Source organism: Dasypus novemcinctus, chromosome 12, assembly GCF_030445035.2.
Source record: "Dasypus novemcinctus isolate mDasNov1 chromosome 12, mDasNov1.1.hap2, whole genome shotgun sequence".
NCBI classification, from domain to species: domain Eukaryota; kingdom Metazoa; phylum Chordata; class Mammalia; order Cingulata; family Dasypodidae; genus Dasypus; species Dasypus novemcinctus.
This window is the reverse complement of record NC_080684.1, coordinates 101833254-101854654: the sequence shown is the minus strand read 5'-3', so window position 1 is coordinate 101854654 and position 21401 is coordinate 101833254. Positions and strand designations below refer to the sequence as shown.

The 21401-nt window shown below is 44.4% G+C and overlaps 1 protein-coding gene across 1 annotated transcript in view; it reads right to left on the bottom strand.

Annotated features, from left to right (window-relative positions):
• MEI1 (meiotic double-stranded break formation protein 1) overlaps positions 1–21401 on the bottom strand; it is a 103167-nt gene that overhangs the window by 39722 nt on the left and 42044 nt on the right. The window contains exons 15-19 of the mRNA XM_004484138.4: positions 19686–19797; positions 16983–17043; positions 13386–13483; positions 9615–9783; positions 4796–4943 (exon numbers count right to left, since the gene is read on the bottom strand). Coding sequence (XP_004484195.2) covers positions 4796–4943; positions 9615–9783; positions 13386–13483; positions 16983–17043; positions 19686–19797 — 588 coding nt within the window. The remainder of the gene's footprint in view (positions 1–4795; positions 4944–9614; positions 9784–13385; positions 13484–16982; positions 17044–19685; positions 19798–21401) is intronic.

Below are 21401 nucleotides of genomic sequence, written 5' to 3'. Positions count from 1 at the left end.
GGGGGGGGAGGGGGTGAGGGGAGGAATAAAAAAAAAAAGAAACACACAAAAAACCCTTGCATCAAAAGCTCCAAATCTGTCCTTGGCCACACCTTTTATTTGTGAGTCCCCTAATGATGTGGCCCAATCAAAGCCCTAATCATAACTCCATCATTTCCAGTAATAGACCAGATTACAAACATAATCCAATATCTATTTTTGGAATTCATAACCATATCACTCTGCTACAGATACATTTCTTTAAAAAAACTTATCAAAAATTTTCAATACATGTAGCTCTATATGATAGATTACAGTGCAATGTATTTATGGGCAAATAAGTTTGCCTGAAAATTTTAGTCTCAAATGGTTTAGAAGAAAACAATGTGTGGAGGGTGAATAGGGGATGGAGATAGAGAGAATGCAAATGATAAAGCAAATGAGGCATAAAATATGAAAATTGGTGAATTTAGATAATGGGAGTTCTTTGTACTGTTCTTACAATTTTTTTGTAAGTGTGAAATTATATGAACATAAAAAGTTAAAAAATAAAATTGAATAAAAAATCAAGTTATGATTGTCTGATGCCCTTTATATAGTTATATAAAAACCCAACTCCCCAAACCCTAACATAGTTGGTAAGGATGGGAGACAGGACAGAAAAGGGGACATCCTGAGCCATATGAGGAAATCCTGGGCTTCCGGAGCTTACTGATATAAAGCAGGGAAAGGGCATGATGGGGGTAATAATAGTGGTAAGCCTGGGTTTTCAGGGCCTGTTCACATCTACCAGTATTTCGTGGAGCTCCAGGCTTTCCTCTTAGATACATATCCATAAATGATATATAACATTGTTTGCATGTTTTTTGTTTTGGTTTTTAGGAGGTACTGGGGATTGAACCCAGGACCTTGTACATGGGAAGCAGGCACTCAACCATTTGAGCTACATCCACTCCCCTTTTGCATGGTTTTAACTCAGTTATCAGCAAATTCCTTGTCTTCAATGTCTTTGAAAATCCCCTTCCCATTTTTGCTTTGGTTCTCCTCCCCCAAACCTGTTTCACCTGCAGAGTCGGCTCTTTTCTCTCCCACATCCCTAGTTTCAAAACCTTGGCCACATCCTCTCTTCTAATGATCTGATCCTCCACTGCCTCAGCCATTCACGCCCATGGTCATATCCTGGATCTGATCATTATCAGTAATGACACTCTCCCCAGTAATCCCCATTTCAAGCATCCCGCTTTCTTCAGCATTCTTCCTCTAGTATTTCAACTGAACAATTCTTTGACCCCCATCAGAATTAAAGATCCACCCGCCCTATACCTTTTCACAGTCTCTCTTCTTGTCACAACCTCACTTCCCTCTGCAAGCTGCCTGAAGTCCATTGACTGTCCATCCCTTTATCACGCCTTCTCTTTTACTTTCAATCCCCCTTCTCCTCTCTGGTTTTGTTATACTCTGGCTAAACATCTTCTACCACAGTTAAAATCTAACTCTGTCTACTCCATGTTTGCAGCTGTGGGGCTCACATAAAAGAGGCAAGAATCAATTCTCTGTCCTTAGCAACATCTGACACCATTGATCACTCTCCTCTTTGAGGTAGTTTCTTCACTTGGCCTCCAGGGCATGTTCTCCGGTTTCCTCCTGCTTCACTGACTGTTCTTTTCCAATCTCCATCTCTGATTCTTCCCCTGCCACCCCCACCCAACTTCTTAGTACTACAGAATCCCATGCTTTTGGTTCTTTTCTTCTTGATCTGCATTCATTCCACTCACTCTCTTGGTGATTGCATCCACCAATCTAGTCTTAACGATTTTGAACACTGTTTATACACTTCCAAATCTATAACTCTGTTCAGACAACTCCCCTAAAGTCCATACTCAAATATTCAATGACTAGCCAACACAGCCACTCAGATATCTGAAAGACAACTCACATTTAATGTGCCCCAAAACTGAGCTCCTGAAATTTCCCCCCAAAACTTGTTACTCCAGCATTTTTCTCCATCTTTGTTGATGGCTACTTCATCTTTCCTATTGCTCAGGTCAAAATCCTTGGAAAAATTATTTTATTTTATCTTATTCTCATAGCTCCACATCTATCCATCAAGAAATCCACGGTCAAAATTCATCCAGAATCTGACACTTTTCACTACTTCTCTGCCTCCTCTTGCCTACATTATTGTTGTAGCCTAACTAGTTGCTCTCCTTCCACCCTTGCACCCCTTCAGTCTGTTCCTCCAACAGCCAGAGTGATTTTGTCTAATTCAGGTCACGCCATTCAGGTCATGAGACTGTAAGATCACCAAGGCAGTAAATTTAGACAGAAAAGAAAAGCGGTGAAAAACCGAGCCCTAGGGCACAGCAACACTGGAGGTCAGGGAGAACAGGAAGAATCGGCAAAACACAGCCAGAGAGAGAGGAGGAAAACTGGGAGTACATGGAGTTCTAGATGCCAAGTAAAGACAGCATCTTTTTTGAAAGAAAAGAGACACAAGTAAGATGACAGCTAAATACAGACTTGTGGCTTCAGTCATGAGGTGGTTACTGGTGACTCTGAAAAGTACATTTTCAGAGATGTGGCAGAGGTGAGAACTTAAATGTGGTAGGTTCAAGAGAGAATTGGAGAGCAGGAAATGTATGAAACAAGCCTGGAACATCTTGTCTTATTATACTAGAAAGCACAAAAACAGTCAAAGACTACCATGCTTGTGTCAAAAACATTAGGAGCAACCCTGACTAGGTTCCCAATGGCCAATGCTAGGACAAGTTGAGCCTCAAAAGAATAATAACTATAGTTGATTGAAACACAGCAAATATTTTAAAAATCTATTAGTTTATAATGATACTTTTTTTTTTTTTTTAATTTTTAAAAAGATTTATTTTATTTATTTCTCCCTCCTTCTCCCCCCCTCCGCTGTTGTCTGCTCTCTGTGTCCACTTGCTGTGTGTTCTTCTGTGTCTGTTTGCATCCTCGGTGGCACTGGGAAACTGCGTCTCTTTTTTGTTGCGTCATCTTTCTGCGTCAGCTCTCTGTGTGTGCAGCACCACTCCTGGGCGGGCTGCACTTTTTCTCATGTGGGGCAGCTCTCCTTGTAGGGCGCACTCTTTGCATGTGGGACACCCCCACGTGGGAGTGCCCCTGCGTGGCACGGCACTTCTTGCGCATGGCAGCTCTGCGTGTGGGCCAGCTCACCACACAGGTCAGGAGGCCCTGGGTATCAAACCCTGGACCCTCCCATATGGTCAGCGGACGCTCTGTCTGTTGAGCCACATCTGCTTCCCTATAATGATACTTTAAAAATCTCTTTGGTCACCTTTGGAGGATACTAGGCAAAAAACTCATATATTTGAAAACTGGTAATTAAAGGGAAAGAATCAAGCATTTAAACTATTCTTCCTATACAATCTACATCAAAGAGTAACCAGATAGTTGATGAAGGAAAGTTTCTTTTTATAAAGTATTTCAGTTAAGAAACAAAGAATGACAAACCTAGAATATAACTTTTCAATTTTTAATTAATCAGTAGATCTAGGCAGTGATCACTAATGGTTGCTAAAATCACAAAGAGAGAGACAATGGGACATTCTGTGTCCAGGTCTGCCTTATTTAGAGCCCTTGCACTTCCACTACACCTTCCTGCTTCCTTTCAAATTAAACCAACTTTTCTTGTATCGTGGTTGCCCCAACGTAATCAGAAAGAGGCATAATTAATAGTCAGTGAAGAAAGATCATCTGTACATTTATGCTAAAGAGTCAGCAGCTTGAGGAGTAAAAAGAGGGAAGCAGATGTGGCTCAAGCAGTTGGGCTCTCATCTACCATATAGGAGGTCCAGGGTTTGATGCCCAGGGCCTCCTGGTGAGGGCAAACTAGCTAATGCAGAGTGCTGGCCCACATGGGAGGCTGTCCCATGCAAGGGTGCTGGCAAACGCAGAGAGCAAACGCAGAGAGCAGCAAGATGACGCAACAAGAGACACAGAGGAGAGAAAATAAGAAGACATAGCAGATCAGGGTGTTGAGGTGGCGCAAGTGAGTAATTGCCTCTCTCCCACTCTGGAAGGTCCCAGAATCAGTTCCCAGAGCTACCTAATGAGAATACAAGTAGACACAGAAGAACCCATGGCAAATGGACACAGAGAGCAGACAATATAGGGAACAGGGGGAGGGAGGAAGAAATAAATAAAATAAATCTTAAAAAAAAAAAAAGAAAACCATTAGCATTAACCTACATTATTGAAAAAAAAAAAAGTAGAAAGATTCTTCTGTGAAAGAGGTGCAAGATATCGTGACCAATCAGACATGTCCTTGATTCCTACGAGTTTATAAGGAAGCTGGAGAGCAAAAACGTGTACGTACACAACTACCATCTGGATGACTCTGATTATGAATGATCTGGGTCTCACCAACCCATCTTGTTTGACAAACTGTTAGTTGAAGGATATAGGTCCTTACACCCTTCTCCCCTTCCACACACCAGAGTGGTACAAGGAAACAGCCTTGGGAGTTGGTCATATATGAATGCGAGTCCTGGCTCCCCCATCAACTAATTGTGTGATCCAGGTAAAGTTACTGTAAACTGAGTCTTGATTTTCCTACCTATAAAATGGAAATAAAAATCTCCACCTCCCAGAGCTGTTGGGAGAATTAGCTAAGTTACATGGGCTCTGGATGTGTTAACGCCTTTCCCGCATCCCACGTCCCCAAACTCCCACTTTCCTCTCTCTCTGGTGCCATCCCCTTCTCTACACATACATCATCACAGTTATGGAATCTGAATGTAAAGAGGTGCAGGAGGAGGAGGCTTTTGGTTCATACTTCATCTAGTACTCCATCCTTGTCTTGGCAGATTGCAAGCAGGTAGATGGAGGCTCTGAAGACCACCGGTGGGGGACGCTCGCCCTGGTCCCGCAGAGACAGGAGGAAATTTTGCACAGCCACAAATAATTCTGCCTCTGAAACCAACCTGTCAATGAAGGAGAGTCTAAGTGAGAATGGCAGAGAGGCCAGGCTAGTGGGTCCTCCTGGCCTGCCTTGCCATATCATATCTCCCACAGCCCACTGTCCAAAACTAAATGACACCTTGCACAAAAAGGTGTGGGATACTAACAAAATATTATAAAAAATACAGATCACCTGGTTCTATGCTTTGTACAAGACTCTGTCAGGGACCTGACACTCCTCAGTCAAACCCTAGGAGGTGAGGCATCTGCCAGTGGGACCAGCACTATCAGAAAGAAGGATACTACTAATGGGGTTCAGGAGGCTGCTTAGCAGCCAGTCCATCCCTCTCTCCTTGTATGTCTTATCAGTAAGCATTGGTGTGTTCAGTGGGTGAAATTTGGGGGAGGGGAGCATCTATGCTTCTACATGCAAGGGAGATAAGGGTGAGAAAGACAGTGACTTTTCAATATATACCCTTTTATACTTTTTGATGTTTGCACTCTGGGCATGTCTTACCTATCAAGTTCAGTACCTAAAAAAATTAAACATTTTTGAATGGATAATACTAAATGTTGTGATATCCTAGATTGTGTCCCAGTACAGAAAAGGGACAGGATAGGAAAAAATGGTGAAATCTGAATAAAATCTAGAGTTTCCTTAATAGTAATGTACCAATATTGGTTTCTTAGTTTTAATAAATGTACCATGGTTATGTTAAGATTAGGGAAAAATGAGTGAAGGGTATATGGGAACTCTCTGTACTTTTTCTGCAAATCTAAAATTATTCCAAAATAAAAAGTTTATTAAAATAAGAATAAAATGGATAGTAGCCATAATATAGAATATCTACCAAAAATTAAGGTAGATTCATTAATACATGTACTATCATGGAAGAGGTCCAAGATATATTATCAAGTTAGAATGCAAGTTGAAAACCTTATATACTATCCCATTGTGTATTTTTTTTTAAAGAAGTATATATGTATTTGTACACGCACAGACAAATTCATGTAGGACATCTAACAATATTTAGCCCTGGCAGGTGTATGGAGTGGTATATTTAATTAACTTTATACCAACTAAGTTGCTTTAACTTTTATAATAAGCAAGCTTTAAAAAAAAAGAAAAATGGAAGTAGACTTGTCCCAATGGATAGGGCATCCGCCTACCACATGAGAGGTCCGCGGTTCAAATCCTTGACCCGTGTGGAGCTGGCCCATGCACAGTGCTGATGCACACAAGGAGTGCCGTGCCATGCAGGGGTGTCCCCCACATAGGGGAGGCCCACGCGCAAAATGTGCCCCATAAGGAGAGCCGCCCAGTGCGAAAGAAAGTGCAGCCTGCCCAAGAATGGCACTGCACACATGGAGAGCTGACACAACAAGATGACGCAAGAAAAAGAAACACAGATTCCCGGTGCCACTGATAAGGATAGAAGCAGTCACAGAAGAACGAAGAGCAAATGGACAGAGAGAGCAGACAACGGGGGGGCTAGGGGAGGAAGGGGAGAGAAATAAATTAAAAAAAAATTTTTTTTCTAATTACACAGGTCAATTGATTTTCAACAAGGGTTCCAAGATAATTCAATAGGAAAAGAATAATCTTTTTCACAAATGATGCTGAAACCATTGGATATACACATGCAAAATAATGAAGTTGGACCCCTACCTCACACCATACACAAAAATTACCTCAGAATGGATCATAAACCCAAATGTAAGACTGTAAAAAAAAAACTGTAAAAAAAACAAACTAGAAGAAAATATGGAGTACATTTTCATGATCATGAGTTAGAAAATGGTTTCTTAGATACAAAACCAAAAGCATAAGTGACAAAAGAAAAAACATATAAATTAGGCTTCATCAAAAATAAAAATTTCTTGCTGCAAAGGACATCATGAGGAAAGTGAAGACAAACCACAGAATGGGAGAAAACATGTGGAAATTATATATCTGAAAAGGAACTTGTATCCAAAACAAAAAAAAAGAACTCTTACAACTCAACAATAAAAAAACAACCTAGTCAAAAAACAAGCAAAAGGGAAGTGGATGTGGCTCAAGCAGATGGGCACCCACCTCTCACATAAGAGGTCCAGGTTTGGTTCCTGGTTCCTCTCAAAGAAGATGAACAAGAAAGAGAGTTGATGTGACAGGCTGGCATGGTGAGCTGATGCAACAAGATCATACAACGAGATGATGCAACAAGGAGACACAATGAGGAAACACAATGAGAGACATAACAAGCAGGGAACGAAGGTGGCTCAAGCAATTATGCTCCTCTCTCCTGCATGGGAGGTCCTGGGTTCAGTTGCCATGCCTCCTAAAAAGATGATGAACAGACACAAAGAGCACACAATGAACAGACAGAGAGAGCAGACAGTGAGCACAAACAATGGTGGGGGATAAATAAAATAAATCTTAAAAAAAAAATAAGCAAAGGACCTGAATTGCGGCGGCTTGCTCAGTTGGTAGAGGTGGGGTCTGGCTGCGGACGAGGGGTCGGTCCAGCTCTGGACGAGGGGTCGGTCCCTCTTGGGACGAGGGGTCGGTCCCACTTGGGACGAGGGGTCGGTCCGGCAGCAGACGAGGGATCGGTCTCACAAGGGGTTGCGCGGTTCGGCTGACGGGGTCGCCCGGCGAAGCCAGCGACGAAGGGGTCGCCCGGAGAAGCCGGCAACGAAGGGGTCGCCTGGAGAAGCAGGCGACGAACTGGGGACAAGGGAGGCCAGGCCCTTGTCGGGGGCTCTCAGGACTGGAGGGCGCACGGCAGAAGAACTACCGCGGAGACAAGGTAAACACGCAAGTCCACTTTATTGAGGGAGAGGCAACAGTTTTATAGGGGCTGGGGAAGGCTGATTGGTTGAAGCCACGCCCTGTTCTGATTGGTTGCCGGCGAAAGGTCAGTGGGCGGTACCGGACGGGGGAGGGGTGGTGGTTAGGGATTGGCTGTAGCTGTTGCTGGGGGAAGGGGCAGGGTTTAGGGATTGGTGGCTGCTGTTGCTGGGGTGGAGGGCAGACTGGAGTTTCCCGCCCACGCCTGGCTGTTGCTGCTGTGGGGGGAGGGAAAAGGGCAGACTGGATTTTTCTGCCGCCTGGCTGTTGCTGCTGTCGGGGGAAGGGAAAAGGGCAGACTGGAATTTTCCGCCCTGTGCCTGCGCAGGGAGAAAGAAGAAGAAGGGTGCCGCCCCACAAGGCATCGTGTGGCGCCATCCGGGAGGAGGGGCGGCCGCGGAAGCATGGCTGCCGAGAAGGGGAGACCCGAGGGCACTCCGCGCCCATGCCGAGCTCCCTTCAGGGGTGGCGGTGAGTCCGACCAGCCACCCTATTATGGGGGCAGTGGCTTGGCCTGCCGCGGCCGCTCCCCTGCCAGGCCAGCAAACCACACTTCAGCCCGAGGGGTGACCGCACTGAATGAACATTTCTCCAAGAAGATAAACAAATGTACAATAAGCACATGAAAAGGTGCTGAACACCATTAGTCATTAGGGAAATGAAAATCAAAAAACAATGAGATACTACATAATATCCAGGAGGATAGCTATTATCAAAAAACAGATAATAATGAGTATTGGCCAGGAGAAACTAGAACCCTGAAACATTGCTGGGGAGAATGTAAAATGGTGCAGCCACTTTGGAAAACAGCCTGGCAGTTCCTCAAAGAGTAAAAGATAAGAGTTACCATATATCTCAGCAATTCCACTCCGTAGTCCAACAGACTAAGACTAAGCCTACCACCTTCATGCTAAATGTCAACCCTCTACCTTCTCTGCAACTTCAGTCCCTTGCCTTTTGTGACTCTGCACCCCACCTGCTTCTACCTTTCCAATGGTTATTGCTAAGGTTCCTCTGGGTATCTTCCACCTCTACAATGTGCCCCCTTCCCCACACACACAGTTAAAAAGTGGTTTTCCCAAAATTCTCTCCATACGCATCTTCACCTATATACTGTGCCTGGTTAATCTCAAGAGTATAGGTTGAGTTGCCCAGATCTCTATCTTCAATCCAAATCTCCTTCTACCTTCATCTCAAATCTTGCTTTTGAGCTCCAGACCCAAATGCCAAATAGATATCTTTCCACAACTCGCCTAAGCTGGGAATTTATTTATTTTTTAGATTTTGAAAATTACTTAAGTATTGGGGAGGTAGATTAATTAATTCAAGTTCTTAAAAAGGACAATAAATATGTTAAATATATAAATGTAATTCAAAATTTGAATTACAATCAAGTAAGTTTAAAAATGGAATCAAGTATTATTTAAAGATCTCTTAAAAGGTGATTATTAAATTTATTGGACTTATTAATAGGATAATTTGTAATTCAAACTTAAAAGCTTAAGGAAGACTAACACTTCAATTTTGAAATTTTATTTAATTATATGGTAAGTTTTAAAAATCAAAGAAAACCACTGAAGTTTTTTCCTGGGGACAAACTATCACCGGCAAGGATACTAAAGAACTCTGAATTAGCATTCTGGGCTTCTGTCTCTCTCAACACTATGTCTACCTACCTGTCTTATGTCCTATCTAAGATTTGAACTCCTCTGGGTATATAACCCATTTCTCACATTCCTCTGTATTCCCAATGACCAGAATCAGGCTTGGAGAGGATGCCTTTATGAATGTTTATTGAACAAACTGGGCTGTAGATGAGGGTCCCAGCACCCACCACCAGCCCCCAGCTCTGAGTACAGACCTGTCCTCATAGATGTAGGCCAAATAGAAGAGGAGCAGGATGCAGTACTGTTTCTGGCGAGCAGCTCCCTCCACATACTGGCGATCTGACAGGAAGACAAGGCTTTCAGGGCCCCTGCTGCTTATCTGGGGCAGCCCATGCTGCAGGAGCTCAGACACTGCAGAGAGTTCTGAGGAGGGAACAAGCAGTAGAAAGTCACACAGAGAAAACAGGAGAGCAGGCACTGAGCATATGAGTATGTACGACATGCAGAGCAGTGTGCGCGGCAGGAAGGGCACATGCAGTGTGGAAGGAAATCATATCCCCTCTTGCTTTATACCAGGATAGACTCAAGTTAACATGTGACAGCCCATGGAATCATCTCTTAAAGCTGCATTTGTTCCCTCATCCATTTGACACATGTTCACTGAGCGGCTACTCTAGGCGAGGCTGTGAGACCCAGGCCCCACCACCCGGAGCTGGCAGCTGGTAAGACAAGACCGATAATGAGACAGACATTATAGTACAGGTGATTAGTGCCATGTTCAAAATATGAAGGAGGAAGTGACTTGTGCTGCCTGGGGTGGGGAGAGCAAGCTCACAGAAGAGGGAATGGGGGAAGGAGAGCAGAAAAAAGGGAGAGGAAGGAGGGAAGAGAATCCTAGAGACAGGAAGCAAGGTGCTCATAGGCCCAGAGGCATGAGAGAACATGTCATGTTGAGGGAGTAGTGATTAGTTCATTGAGACCAGCCGGCCATGAACAGAAGTAAGTGTCAGGAGTTAATGAGCTGTGTGATGTAATGTGTTGCTAGACCATGAAAGACCTTGAATGCTGTTTAAAGAATACTGAAAGCAGAGACTCCTGGATTTTTAAAAAAATGAAATCTCTGCTTCTTAAAAAGGGCATTTTAATACCAAAAGGATATGAAAGAACAGGATCTCAGACTGCAAAGTTTGAATAAAGTTGACTTGATGAAAAATTCACCCTGCTACCTTATTTTCCACATATCACTACAAAGCAGAGAAGTCTATTACTGTCTGATGTGGCTTCACAGACCGATTTTGGTAATCATGACTGAAGACAGGAGAGTTAGCATGTTAAGACTTGATTTTCAGATAGATCCCTCCAGCAGTGGCTGGAGACTGGTCAGATGAGAGATAGGGCAGGGGGCCAAATTGGAAGTCAAAAGGGTGCATCATGCCCAGGTAGTGGACCCAGGGCCAAACACACAAGCAAGTGAAGGGCGAAGAGGAAAACATCCCACATCAACGTGGTAACAGAGTTAGGTCAGATCTCCTAATTCCAAGTTTAGTGCTTTTTCCTACCAAACTACACTATTGACATCATGATCACTGGTACTAATATCCTGGAGCCCAGGCCTTCGCTCCTGATATATAAAAGAAAGTGATGGGAAGCGGACTTGGCCCAATGGATAGGGCGTCCGCCTACCACATGGGAGGTCCGCGGTTCAAACCCCGGACCTCCTTGACCCATGTGGACCTGGCCCATGCGCAGTGCTGACGTGCGCAAGGAGTGCCGTGCACGCAGGGGTGTTCCCCACATAGGGGTGTTCCCCACACAGGGGAGCCCCACGCAAGGAGTGCGCCCCGTAAGGAGAGTCGCCCAGCGCAAAAGAAAGTGCAGCCTGCCCAGGAATGGTGCTGCCCACACGGAGAGTTGACACAGCAAGATGACGCAATAAAAAGAAACACAGATTCCCAGTGCCACTGATAAGGATAGAAGCGGTGACAGAAGAACATGCAGCAAATGGACACAGAGAGCAGACAACTGGGGGGTGGGGGGAAGGGGAGAGAAATAAATAAAAAATAAATCTTAAAAAAAAAAAGAACATGGTCAGTTGATAACTGTACTTAAGGTAGTTAAATAAGTGAATATTCTTGTTCTTAGGAAATGTACACAAAAGAATTAAGTGTTTGAGGAGCACAATGTATACAACCTACTCTCAAAATTTAGAAGGTAGATAGATAGATGATAGATAGATAGATAGATAGATAGATAGATAGATAGATAGATAGATAGATAAAGATAGATATAAATGGATGGATGGGTAGATAGATAAACAGAATGATATGGTAAATGCGGCAAAATGTTAAAAGTAGTTGGGTCTGGTTATCTGGGTACCAGGTATGTTGGTGTTCTCAGTATGGGTTTTGTATTATTTTTGCTATGTCCTATAAGTTTGAAATTATTTCAAAATGAAAGTTAAAAAAGATAGTCAGCTTGTAAATAAGCTGCTCTTTCAGGTGCCCTGGGGGTTGACAAGATCTTAGCATCTCTGGGCAGTTTTGGTCCCTTCCTCTGAGGAAAGGGGGCTGCCCACTGAAGTGGAGTTGGAAGTGGTGAGCACAAGAGGCTCTTGTGTTGTGGCTGCTGATGAGAACCTGGGCTGCCACTGTGGAAACTGCTGTACCTTAGCCCTCTGCAGGTCAAACCCCCTTGAACAGTCAGAGAAATCGACACTATCAGAGGTATCCTCAGAGAAGACTGGCTGGTGTAGTGAGAGACTGGGAGCCAAGCCATGTTGGAAGTAATGAAATGCCTCCCTGGGCTTATGTCTCCAAAGAGAAAGAGGTTTCAGGAATATGAGGTGCGGGGGGGTAGGTAATGGGTGGTGTGTGTGTGACATAGTCTCATAAATGTAAAAGGAGGAAACAGGGACAGCACTAAGACTTACTCCACTCATGCCTCTGCTCAAATGCCACCTCCTCAAGGAGGCCTTCCCCATCTACCCTATCTAACCTGGTGCCTCGTCCCCTTCTTTGCCCTCTATCCCTTCATCCAGATTTATTTTTTTCACAGTGACAATCAATCACTGATGTTGTATTGACTATCTGTTTGCTCATGGCCTACCTCTTTAATTCCGAGAGCAAGTTTTAACTCCTAGCTCTATCACCAGCACCTGGAAGAGTGTTTGGCACACATTCAGTGCTCAAGAAATATTTGCTGAATGAACAAAGAAACAGAATAGGCTGTTCAAGGGATAGTGAGCACTGGTCTCTGGAGGTGAGCAAGCAGACAGAAAGAGGTCTAGTGTTAGGGATGCTACAGAGGGATGGTTGTAGGGAAAGAAATGGACTTGACAAACTTTAGGGCCCTTCCCAACCCTGACATTCTAGTACAAGGAGCTGTGGATTCCATTGTTTTTCATTTTCTTTTTTTTTTTTTTAAGATTTATTTATTTCTCTCCCCTTCCCCCCAACCCCCCAGTTGTCTGCTCTCTCTGTCCATTCGTTGTGTGTTCTTTTGTGACTGCTTTATCTGTGTTTCTTTTTGTTGCATCATCTTGCTATGTCAGCTCTCCATGTGTGCAGTGCCATTCTTGGGCAGGTTGCAATTTCTTTCGTGCTGGGCAGCTCTCCTTAGGGGGCGCACTCCTTGAGCATGGGGCTCCCCTACGCGGGGAACACCCCTGAGTGGCATGGCACTCCTTGCGCGCATCAGCATTGCGCATGGGCCAGCTCCACACGGGTCAAGGAGGCCCGGAGTTTGAACCGCGGACCTCCCATGTAGTAGGCGGATGCCCTATCCATTGGGCCAAGTCCACTTCCCCCATTATTTTTCTGATTCTATTATTTCATCTCCCTAGGAATCAGCCCATAATTCCATTATTCCATGATTCCATGGTTCCTCTGGGAAGCTCCAAGCAAAGGGATCTCATTACTGTATTAAGTCACTACCCAGCCAGTCAACAAGACATTCAGACTCCTAAGAGACCATGCTTGTAGGTTACCACCACAGAACTCACGAGTGGTCAAACTGTAGAATCTTACCTTCTTGGGAAGGCGGTTCTGTCTTCTCTGGAGCTGAGAGAAGACTGAGGCACATGTAGCAGAGGAAACTGGAACACACCTGGTTTAGGGTCAAGTGTCTTAGAGAGAGAAGAGGAAGAGACAATAAGAGAGATAACCTTGACTTGGACAATGTTAGTCCTGTCATGTACCCAGGCACCATTGCTTTGTGCCAGAGCCCAGTGAAATTCTAACTCCTTCCCATTGCTATGATAGAGCAGGTCCCAAGATGGCTATGAAAAGTAAATTGGAGGGAAGCAGAAATGGCTCAACTGATAGAGCGTCCATCTACCATATGAAAGGTCTAGGGTTCAATCCCCAGGGCCTGCTGACTTGTGTGGTAAGCTGGCCCACATGCAGTGCTGCGGCACACAAAGAGTGCTGAGCCATGCAGAGCTGGCCCTGCGTAGGGAAGCCCCATGCGCAAGGAGTGAGCCCTGCAAGGAGAACCACCCCATGTGAAAAAAGAGCAGCCAGCCCAGGAGTGGCACCGCACACACAGAGAGCTGACGCAGCAAGATGATGCAACCAAAAAGACGCAGTTTCCCAGTGCCGCTGGATAATGCAAGCAGACACAGAAGAACACACAGCGAATGGACACAGAGAGCAGACAATGGGGTTGGGGGGTGGGGAGAGAAATAAATAAATAATAAATCTTAAAAAAAAAAAGTAAATTGGAATTGTTCTGCAAGATATTACAGATGGATACATGCCATTATACATTTTGTCAAAACCTATAAAATTGTACCGTGCAAAGTATAAACTATAATGTAGACTATAGACCATAGGTAGTAGCAATTCTTTGATATTTCTTCATCAATTGTAACAAATGTACCATACTAATGAAAGATGCTATTAATAGGGGGAAATGTGAGAAGGGGAGGGGGTGGGATATATGGAAGTTCCCTATATTTTCAATGTAATTTTTCTGTAGTCTAAAACTTCTTTAGGGAAACGGACTTTGGCCCAGTGGTTAGGGCGTCCGTCTACCACATGGGAGGTCCGCGGTTCAAACCCCGGGCCTCCTTGACCCGTGTGGAGCTGGCCATGCGCAGCGCTGATGTGCGCAAAGAGTGCCCTGCCACGCAAGGGTGTCCCCCGCGTGGGGGAGCCCCACGCGCAAGGAGTGTGCGCGTGAGGAGAGCCGCCCAGCGTGAAAGGAGGGAGCAGCCTGCCCAGGAATGGCGCCGCCCACATTTCCCGTGCCGCTGACGACAACAGAAGCGGACAAAGAAACAAGACGCAGCAAATAGACACCAAGAACAGACAACCAGGGGAGGGGGGGAATTTAAATAAATAAATAAATCTTAAAAAAAAATAAAATAAAATAAAACTTCTTTAAAGGGAACAGATGTAGCTCAAGTGGTTGAGCTCCTGTTTCCTGTACAAGGTCCCAGATGAGATTCCCCAGTACCTCCTAAATATATTTATATATTTCTTTAAAAATTAAGTTAAAAATATCAGGTAGGTTGGGAGAAAATACACCAAATGTAAGATGTGGACTATGATTAATAGCAATATTTTGACAATGCTCTTACATAGCTTTCATTTTTTATTTATTTTTAAAAGATTTATTTTACTATTTTATTTATTTCTCCTCACCCCCTCATTGTTTGCACTTGCTGGGTCTATTTGTCTTCCTTGTTTCTTTTTAGGAAGCACCAAGAACTGAACCCAGGTTCTCCAATGTGAGAGGGAGGTGCCTAATTGCTTGAGCTACCTCCGTTCCCTGCTTTATTTCCTCCCTCATTATGTTTTTCTTTTTGTGTCTCTTGTTGCATCATCTTGTCATGTCAGCTTGCTGTCTTGCTTGTCTTCTTCAGGAGGCACTGAGAACTTCTGCTCCCTGCTTTGTTGTATCTTTCATTATGTTTTTTTCCTTCTTGTATCTCTTGTTGAGTCATCTTGTGTAAGCTTGCTACATTTGCCCTTCGCGCCAGCTTGCTGTCTTCTTTAGGGAACCAAACCACAAACCTCCCATGTGGTAGGCAGGAGCTGAAACACTTCAGCCACATAGCTTTACATACACAGCTTTTAAAACAAATTTTTCACAACAATGTAAAGTGCTGGTGATGGGGTCATATATGGGACCTCTGTATGATGATATGCGTGTTTGTTTTGTAAGTTCACACCTTTTCCTATATACTTTTGGTTTAGTATGTTCATGAATAAATGATACACTTCAATAAAATTTTAAAAAGTAAGAAAAAGTAAATATGCCCATAGCCATAACTGAGGCCCATGTAGGTACTCACTAAAAGTATACTGAAAAAAACAAATCAAGGAGGGCTGCTAAGCTCCAATTTAACAAAACAAACAAAAATGTGTCCCTGGGCCAGGAAAGGGCTGGGAGAGTACTAGAAAAAGAGGAAGGTGGGAAGTGGACTTGGTCCAGTGGATAGGGCATCTGTCTACCACATGGTTCAAACCCGAGGCCTCCTTGACCCGTGTGGAGCTGGCCCATGCGCAGTGCTGATGCATGCAAGGAGTGCCTGCCACGCAGGGGTGTCCCCCGCATAGGGGAGCCCCACGCGCAAGGAGTGCGCCCCGTAAGGAGAGCCGCCCAGTGCGAAAGAAAGTGCAGCCTGCCCAAAAATGGCGCCACACACACAGAGAGCTGACACAGCAAGATGATGCAACCAAAAGAAACACAGATTCCCATGCCGCTGACAACAACAGAAATGGACAAAAGAACATGCAGCAAATGGACACAGAGAACAGACAACTGAGGTGGGGGGGGGAGAGAAGGGGAGAGAAACAAATTTTAGAAAAAATGGAAAAGGAAAAAAAAAAAGAAAAAGAGGAAGGTGTTGAACCCAAGATGAGTAGATAAAGAGTACTACAAACATCCAAAATTTTGACTGGATTGAACCTGCCAATCCAGATGGTTCCCTGCATTTCCCCTGAACATGTGGTATTCTATTCAGAGACAGGGAGAGAGAGCCATATATCATGATGTAGACACCCTGTGGGTTGAGGGCAGTAACAATGGAATATGCCTAGTATGCAGAGACAGCGCTGCTCTAGAAAACTAACAGGATAGAGACTGAGGCAGCAACCTCTCTACTTTGAGCAAGAGTTTCTCCTCAGGAACTGATGGGCTAGCAGCAACTAGAAATGCCTCTCTTGATGGACAGTGCATCTCAGGAGCTGCTTTTAGGAAACAAGAAAAGGACAGCCTGGAACAATGGAAGGAGTGCTTGAGTGGGTCCCAAGAGACCTGGGTTAAATGTCTTCTGCTGCTGATCACACAACCTTGGGCCCAACCCTTTCCCTCTGAGGGCCTCAGCTTCTCTACTTGTAGAATGAAGGGTCAGACAAATGATCTCTAAGAGCCCCTCAGATGTGATGTGACAGGGTGCCCATCCAAATGTACCATGAATGAGAGCCTTAAATACAGGCTTAAATACAGCCTCCAGAAGCACACCTAGCTTGCTCCATCAGATGCTGAGCAATACTGACACTGCCAGTCCCTCCACAGTCCTATGGCTAAAATGCTCCAGCCATAAGTTTCCACTTGTCCAGTTAAGAAGGACACTGGCCCTTTGGCCACTCAGTTTTGCATGGGACCAAACATACCTCAGGGCACTGCAGAACCTGGCCTTCAGCTCCAGGATCAGTCGTATAAAGGAGGTGGCGGCTTGGGAGAAATGGGAAGAAGACATCAGATTAAACCAGAGTTGTTACAGAGATTCCCAAGCTTGGGTGGTATTAAAGAGTTTTGGATCACGCAACCCTGGGTTTGAATTTTGCTCCACTGCCATCTAGTACTGTGACTCTAGAAAAGTTGTTTAACTGTACTGAGACTCAGTTTTGACATCTGTAAAATGGATGCAATGATAGCTACCTCAGACGGGTTGTAAAGCTAAGTAAGACAAATATATGTAAAACATCTAATAAGTAGTTGGCTCAGAGTAGGATACTGAATAAATGTGCATCTTCTTCCTTTCTGAATTAACTTTCACTGGAGTCTGGTATATTTGACAAGGACTGAAAAAGAACACATCTACTGCTACCATCCCTTTTCGTAGCTTTGTAGGAAATAACCCAGTTTCAGATTCAGAAATAATAGAGATAGTCCCTGCTTTATCCCTGTATCTGAATGGCCTGTGGGGAAGCTCTGGATCTCAGACCTGGGCACAAATTAACAGCTTTGGCATTAGTTGGCAACCCTATCTCAGGCCCCTGCACTGCTCGGCAACTTCCAGTCTCCCTAAGGCTGTCTGCCAATAGACATCTGTCTCACCCACCCTGGCCCCTGTAAAAGCATAATTTTAAGCAAGGAGGATATCAGGAGCTCCCTCTTCACCAGCTCCAGGGTTGGGAATAATCTTTACTCTATGCCGGGGATTAAAGTACCTGCCAAAGAATGAATCCCTCAGAGTTTCACAATGGCTCTCAGCAATGACAATTCTAATTCATGGACTTCCCCAGGGAAGAGTACCCAGTTCCCCACCCCCTACTCTGGGCCTTTGCCCCCCAGTTGGCTGGCAGTGCCTGCTTCCCTCTTCTCTCCTGCAGGTTGGACTCCTGGTCCCACTCTTTCTGGCTGCATACTGTATAGATCTCCCTGTCCAAAGCCTTTCTCTACATCCCTATTTCCCACCATTACCTCCCAGAAAGCTATATTTTGGAAACTGCATCCATCCAGCACACTAAGACTGGATCCTCTTGGGTCCTGAAGTATGGTAGGGAGAAAAAGTAGATGGAATAAAGGAAAGAAGTATATATACCAGTTTATATGTTACAACGACTAGGGAGTGATGCATCTTATTTAATTCTCATTATCATCACCATTTTCAAGAGGAGGACATTGGAGACAAGAAAAATTAAATTGCCCAATGTCAAAAAAACAAGTAATGGATGAAGTAAGAATTCTAATCCACATGTGCCAACAGTAGTGGTCTTGCTCTTTTCCCTGTTCCACAGTCTGCCATGCGCTCCTGGAAGAGCCCACTTACACACACAGCTTACACACACAATGTTTTGTATGATCTATTTATCTTTTTAAAAATACAATAAAAAAAAAAGTATTTAAAAAAACTCTCTTCACTTGGCTTCCCAAATGTTAATCTCTCCTGTTTTCTTCCTACCTCTCCAACTGCTCCTACCAGTGTCCTTTGGGGCTCTCCCCTCCTCCTGACCAGAAAATGCTGCATTTGACTTTGTCCTGGCCCCTTTCCTCATCTCATTTTACACATTCATCTTTGAGGAATTTCACTCACTCCCCAAAAGAGGGTCAGTTCTACAAGGACAAAATGTTTTATTCAATGCTATATCCTCAGTCCTAGGAGAGTGTCTTGCCTGTAGCAGTACCAAATAAATACTGTTTCTGATAAATGAATAACTGCTGGCCCTGTGTCTGTACCAAAAGACACTTGTGTATCTGTGTGACCTTGGACAAGTTACTCAACCTCTCTGAGTTTCCATTTGCTCATCAGTAAAATGAAAATAATCATAGTACATACTTAATAGGGTTTTTCTGAGGGCTAAATGAATCAATATGTGTAAAGCACTTAGAACAATATCTCTTGCATAGTAAGAACTCAATAAATGTCAGTTATTAGTTATTACCTTTTTCTCCCCTCCCTGTCTGGTTTTGTCTACTCCTCCTCTCTGTTCCCACCATCACCTTCACTAGCTAAAGAAGATAAGGGTGAGTCTCACCCGACTGTGGGACTGATTCTGCAGTACTCGCAGGGCGAGAATTAGGACTGTGTGAAAGGAAGACAGTCTGCATTTGAGAGAAAAAGAATGACTAGTCAGAGAAGAAAATAAATAGGTCCAGGAAGGCATGGAAAAAGCTGAAGGAGTCAAGAGCCACTTGGGTTCAGTTCTGGGAAGGAATTTCAATATAGAGTTAGACAGTAGCTTTCAAACAGGGTGCTACCATCCCCCTAGAAGGCATTTGGGAGTATATGAGAACACTTTTGAGTTGTCACAATGACTGCAAGGTTCCTTCTGGCATTCAGTGTTCAGATGTCAGGGATACGAGGGCTGAGGGAGAGAAGATGAAAGGAATGATGAAGGGGGTATGTTGTAAGCTCTCAACTGGAACCTCCTTGACATTTTCAGAAAAGTATCACTAAATTTGAGAATTGCCTTTATTGGCTTCCGATGGCTGGATGATATTTCCTTCTACTAAACACTAGGCAAAGAACGAATATAGCTTCTGAATGAACATGTAAACTTCTCTGATCACAGTTAATGCTTCTCAGTACTCTGAGCAGCTACCTAAGGTGCCTGCCTCCACACCCAAATGCCGTACTTGCCACTGCCTACCCAGCTTCTTGGAGAACTTCTCCCTCATGTGAGGAACGATGTCAAAGAGGCTGTGTAGAACTGAGAGGAAAACTTCCATCAAGGCTGGGTGGGTGGCCTGCTCCAAGTACCTCTGCAAAGAACCAGGAGGAAGAGGACAGCCCACCAGGACTGAGCCTCTGTAGAAGAAAAAGCATCAGCAAAATCTGCACCAAATCTAGCAACAGTAGAATTAACCCTTTTGTTTGAAGTACACAGGAAAAGCTAGAGAACTTGAAGTCACAAACCTAGATCCAAGATTTGGAATCTGTCACTTAATTGATTGTGTAAGATACTTTACCTTCCTGGACCTCTGCTGCCTGGAGAAAAACAGGAATAAAAAGACCTACCTCCTATAAACAAATGAGGTCTGATGTGTAAAAGTTCTTTCTAAACCATAGTAATAGTAGCGTTTACCAACTGCCTTCATATTATTTCATGAGATCCTTGAACATGGCCATGAGGCAGCCTAGTGTAATAGACAGAGCTCTGGACTGAGTATAAAAACTTGGGTTCTAGTTCAAGCTCTGTACAAAGTCACTATGTGCCCTCCCCTGAGTCTCATTTCCCATATTTGTAAATTGCAGAGTCCTCAGAACCATGGTTCTTGTAGGCACCTTCCCTTTGGATTTTAAATAAATTGGTTTTTTTAAATTATAAAAGTAATATATGCTTATTAAAGAAAAACTGTAAAATAGAGAAAGTAGAAAGCAGGATTAACATAATAATTCTAAGGTCCCACCTCACGCTAGCACTCCATCAGTCTGGGAGGGAAGCAGTGAAAGTTGCCCAAGCCTTAGCATCAGAGGGTGAGTCCAGACTGCACCCCAGGCCCCTGAACCTCACCCTCACAGCCCGCAGACCCTGGCGTGCAGCTCAGTGGCTCCTTCAAGGAAGAGGCTCTCTCCCGGCAGATCCAGAAGGTGACTCCCTGCTGCCATCTACTGTTTCCAGGAGATGTTTAGGAAATGCCCTTCCTTGACTTCTAGGGATTCTCTTCACAGGTTTCCACGATGCCCAACCCTCAAGCCGAAGAGTCAATGGCTCTGGACCCTGCTCCTCCTACCACCTTCATCTCAAGTCACGGCCAAGCTCTCCCCAACCAGGTCTCTCTTCAGAATGACCACCCCTCATTTCACAGAACACATACACAGTCCTGAGTGAAGCCTGGGCCAGACACTCACTGCTGTTCTTTACTAAGTAGAAAGGCCTGTTTGGAGAATATGACAACCTCTGTGGCTATCTGTTTCTTCATCTATAAATTGGGGGAATTATTGCACCCATCTCACAGGGCCATAGGGAGAATTAAATTAGGTAATAATTTTTTTTTTTTTTTTTTTTAAAGATTTATTTATTTATTTAATTCCCCCCCCTCCCCTGGTTGTCTGTTCTTGGTGTCTGTTTGCTGCGTCTTGTTTCTTTGTCCGCTTCTGTTGTCGTCAGCGGCACGGGAAGTGTGGGCGGTGCCATTCCTGGGCAGGCTGCTCTTTCTTTTCACGCTGGGCGGCTTTCCTCACGGGCACACTCCTTGTGCGTGGGGCTCCCCCACGCGGGGGACACCCTTGCGTGGCAGGGCACTCCTTGCGCGCATCAGCACTGCGCATGGCCAGCTCCACACGGGTCAAGGAGGCCCGGGGTTTGAACCGCGGACCTCCCATATGGTAGACGGACGCCCTAACCACTGGGCCAAAGTCCGTT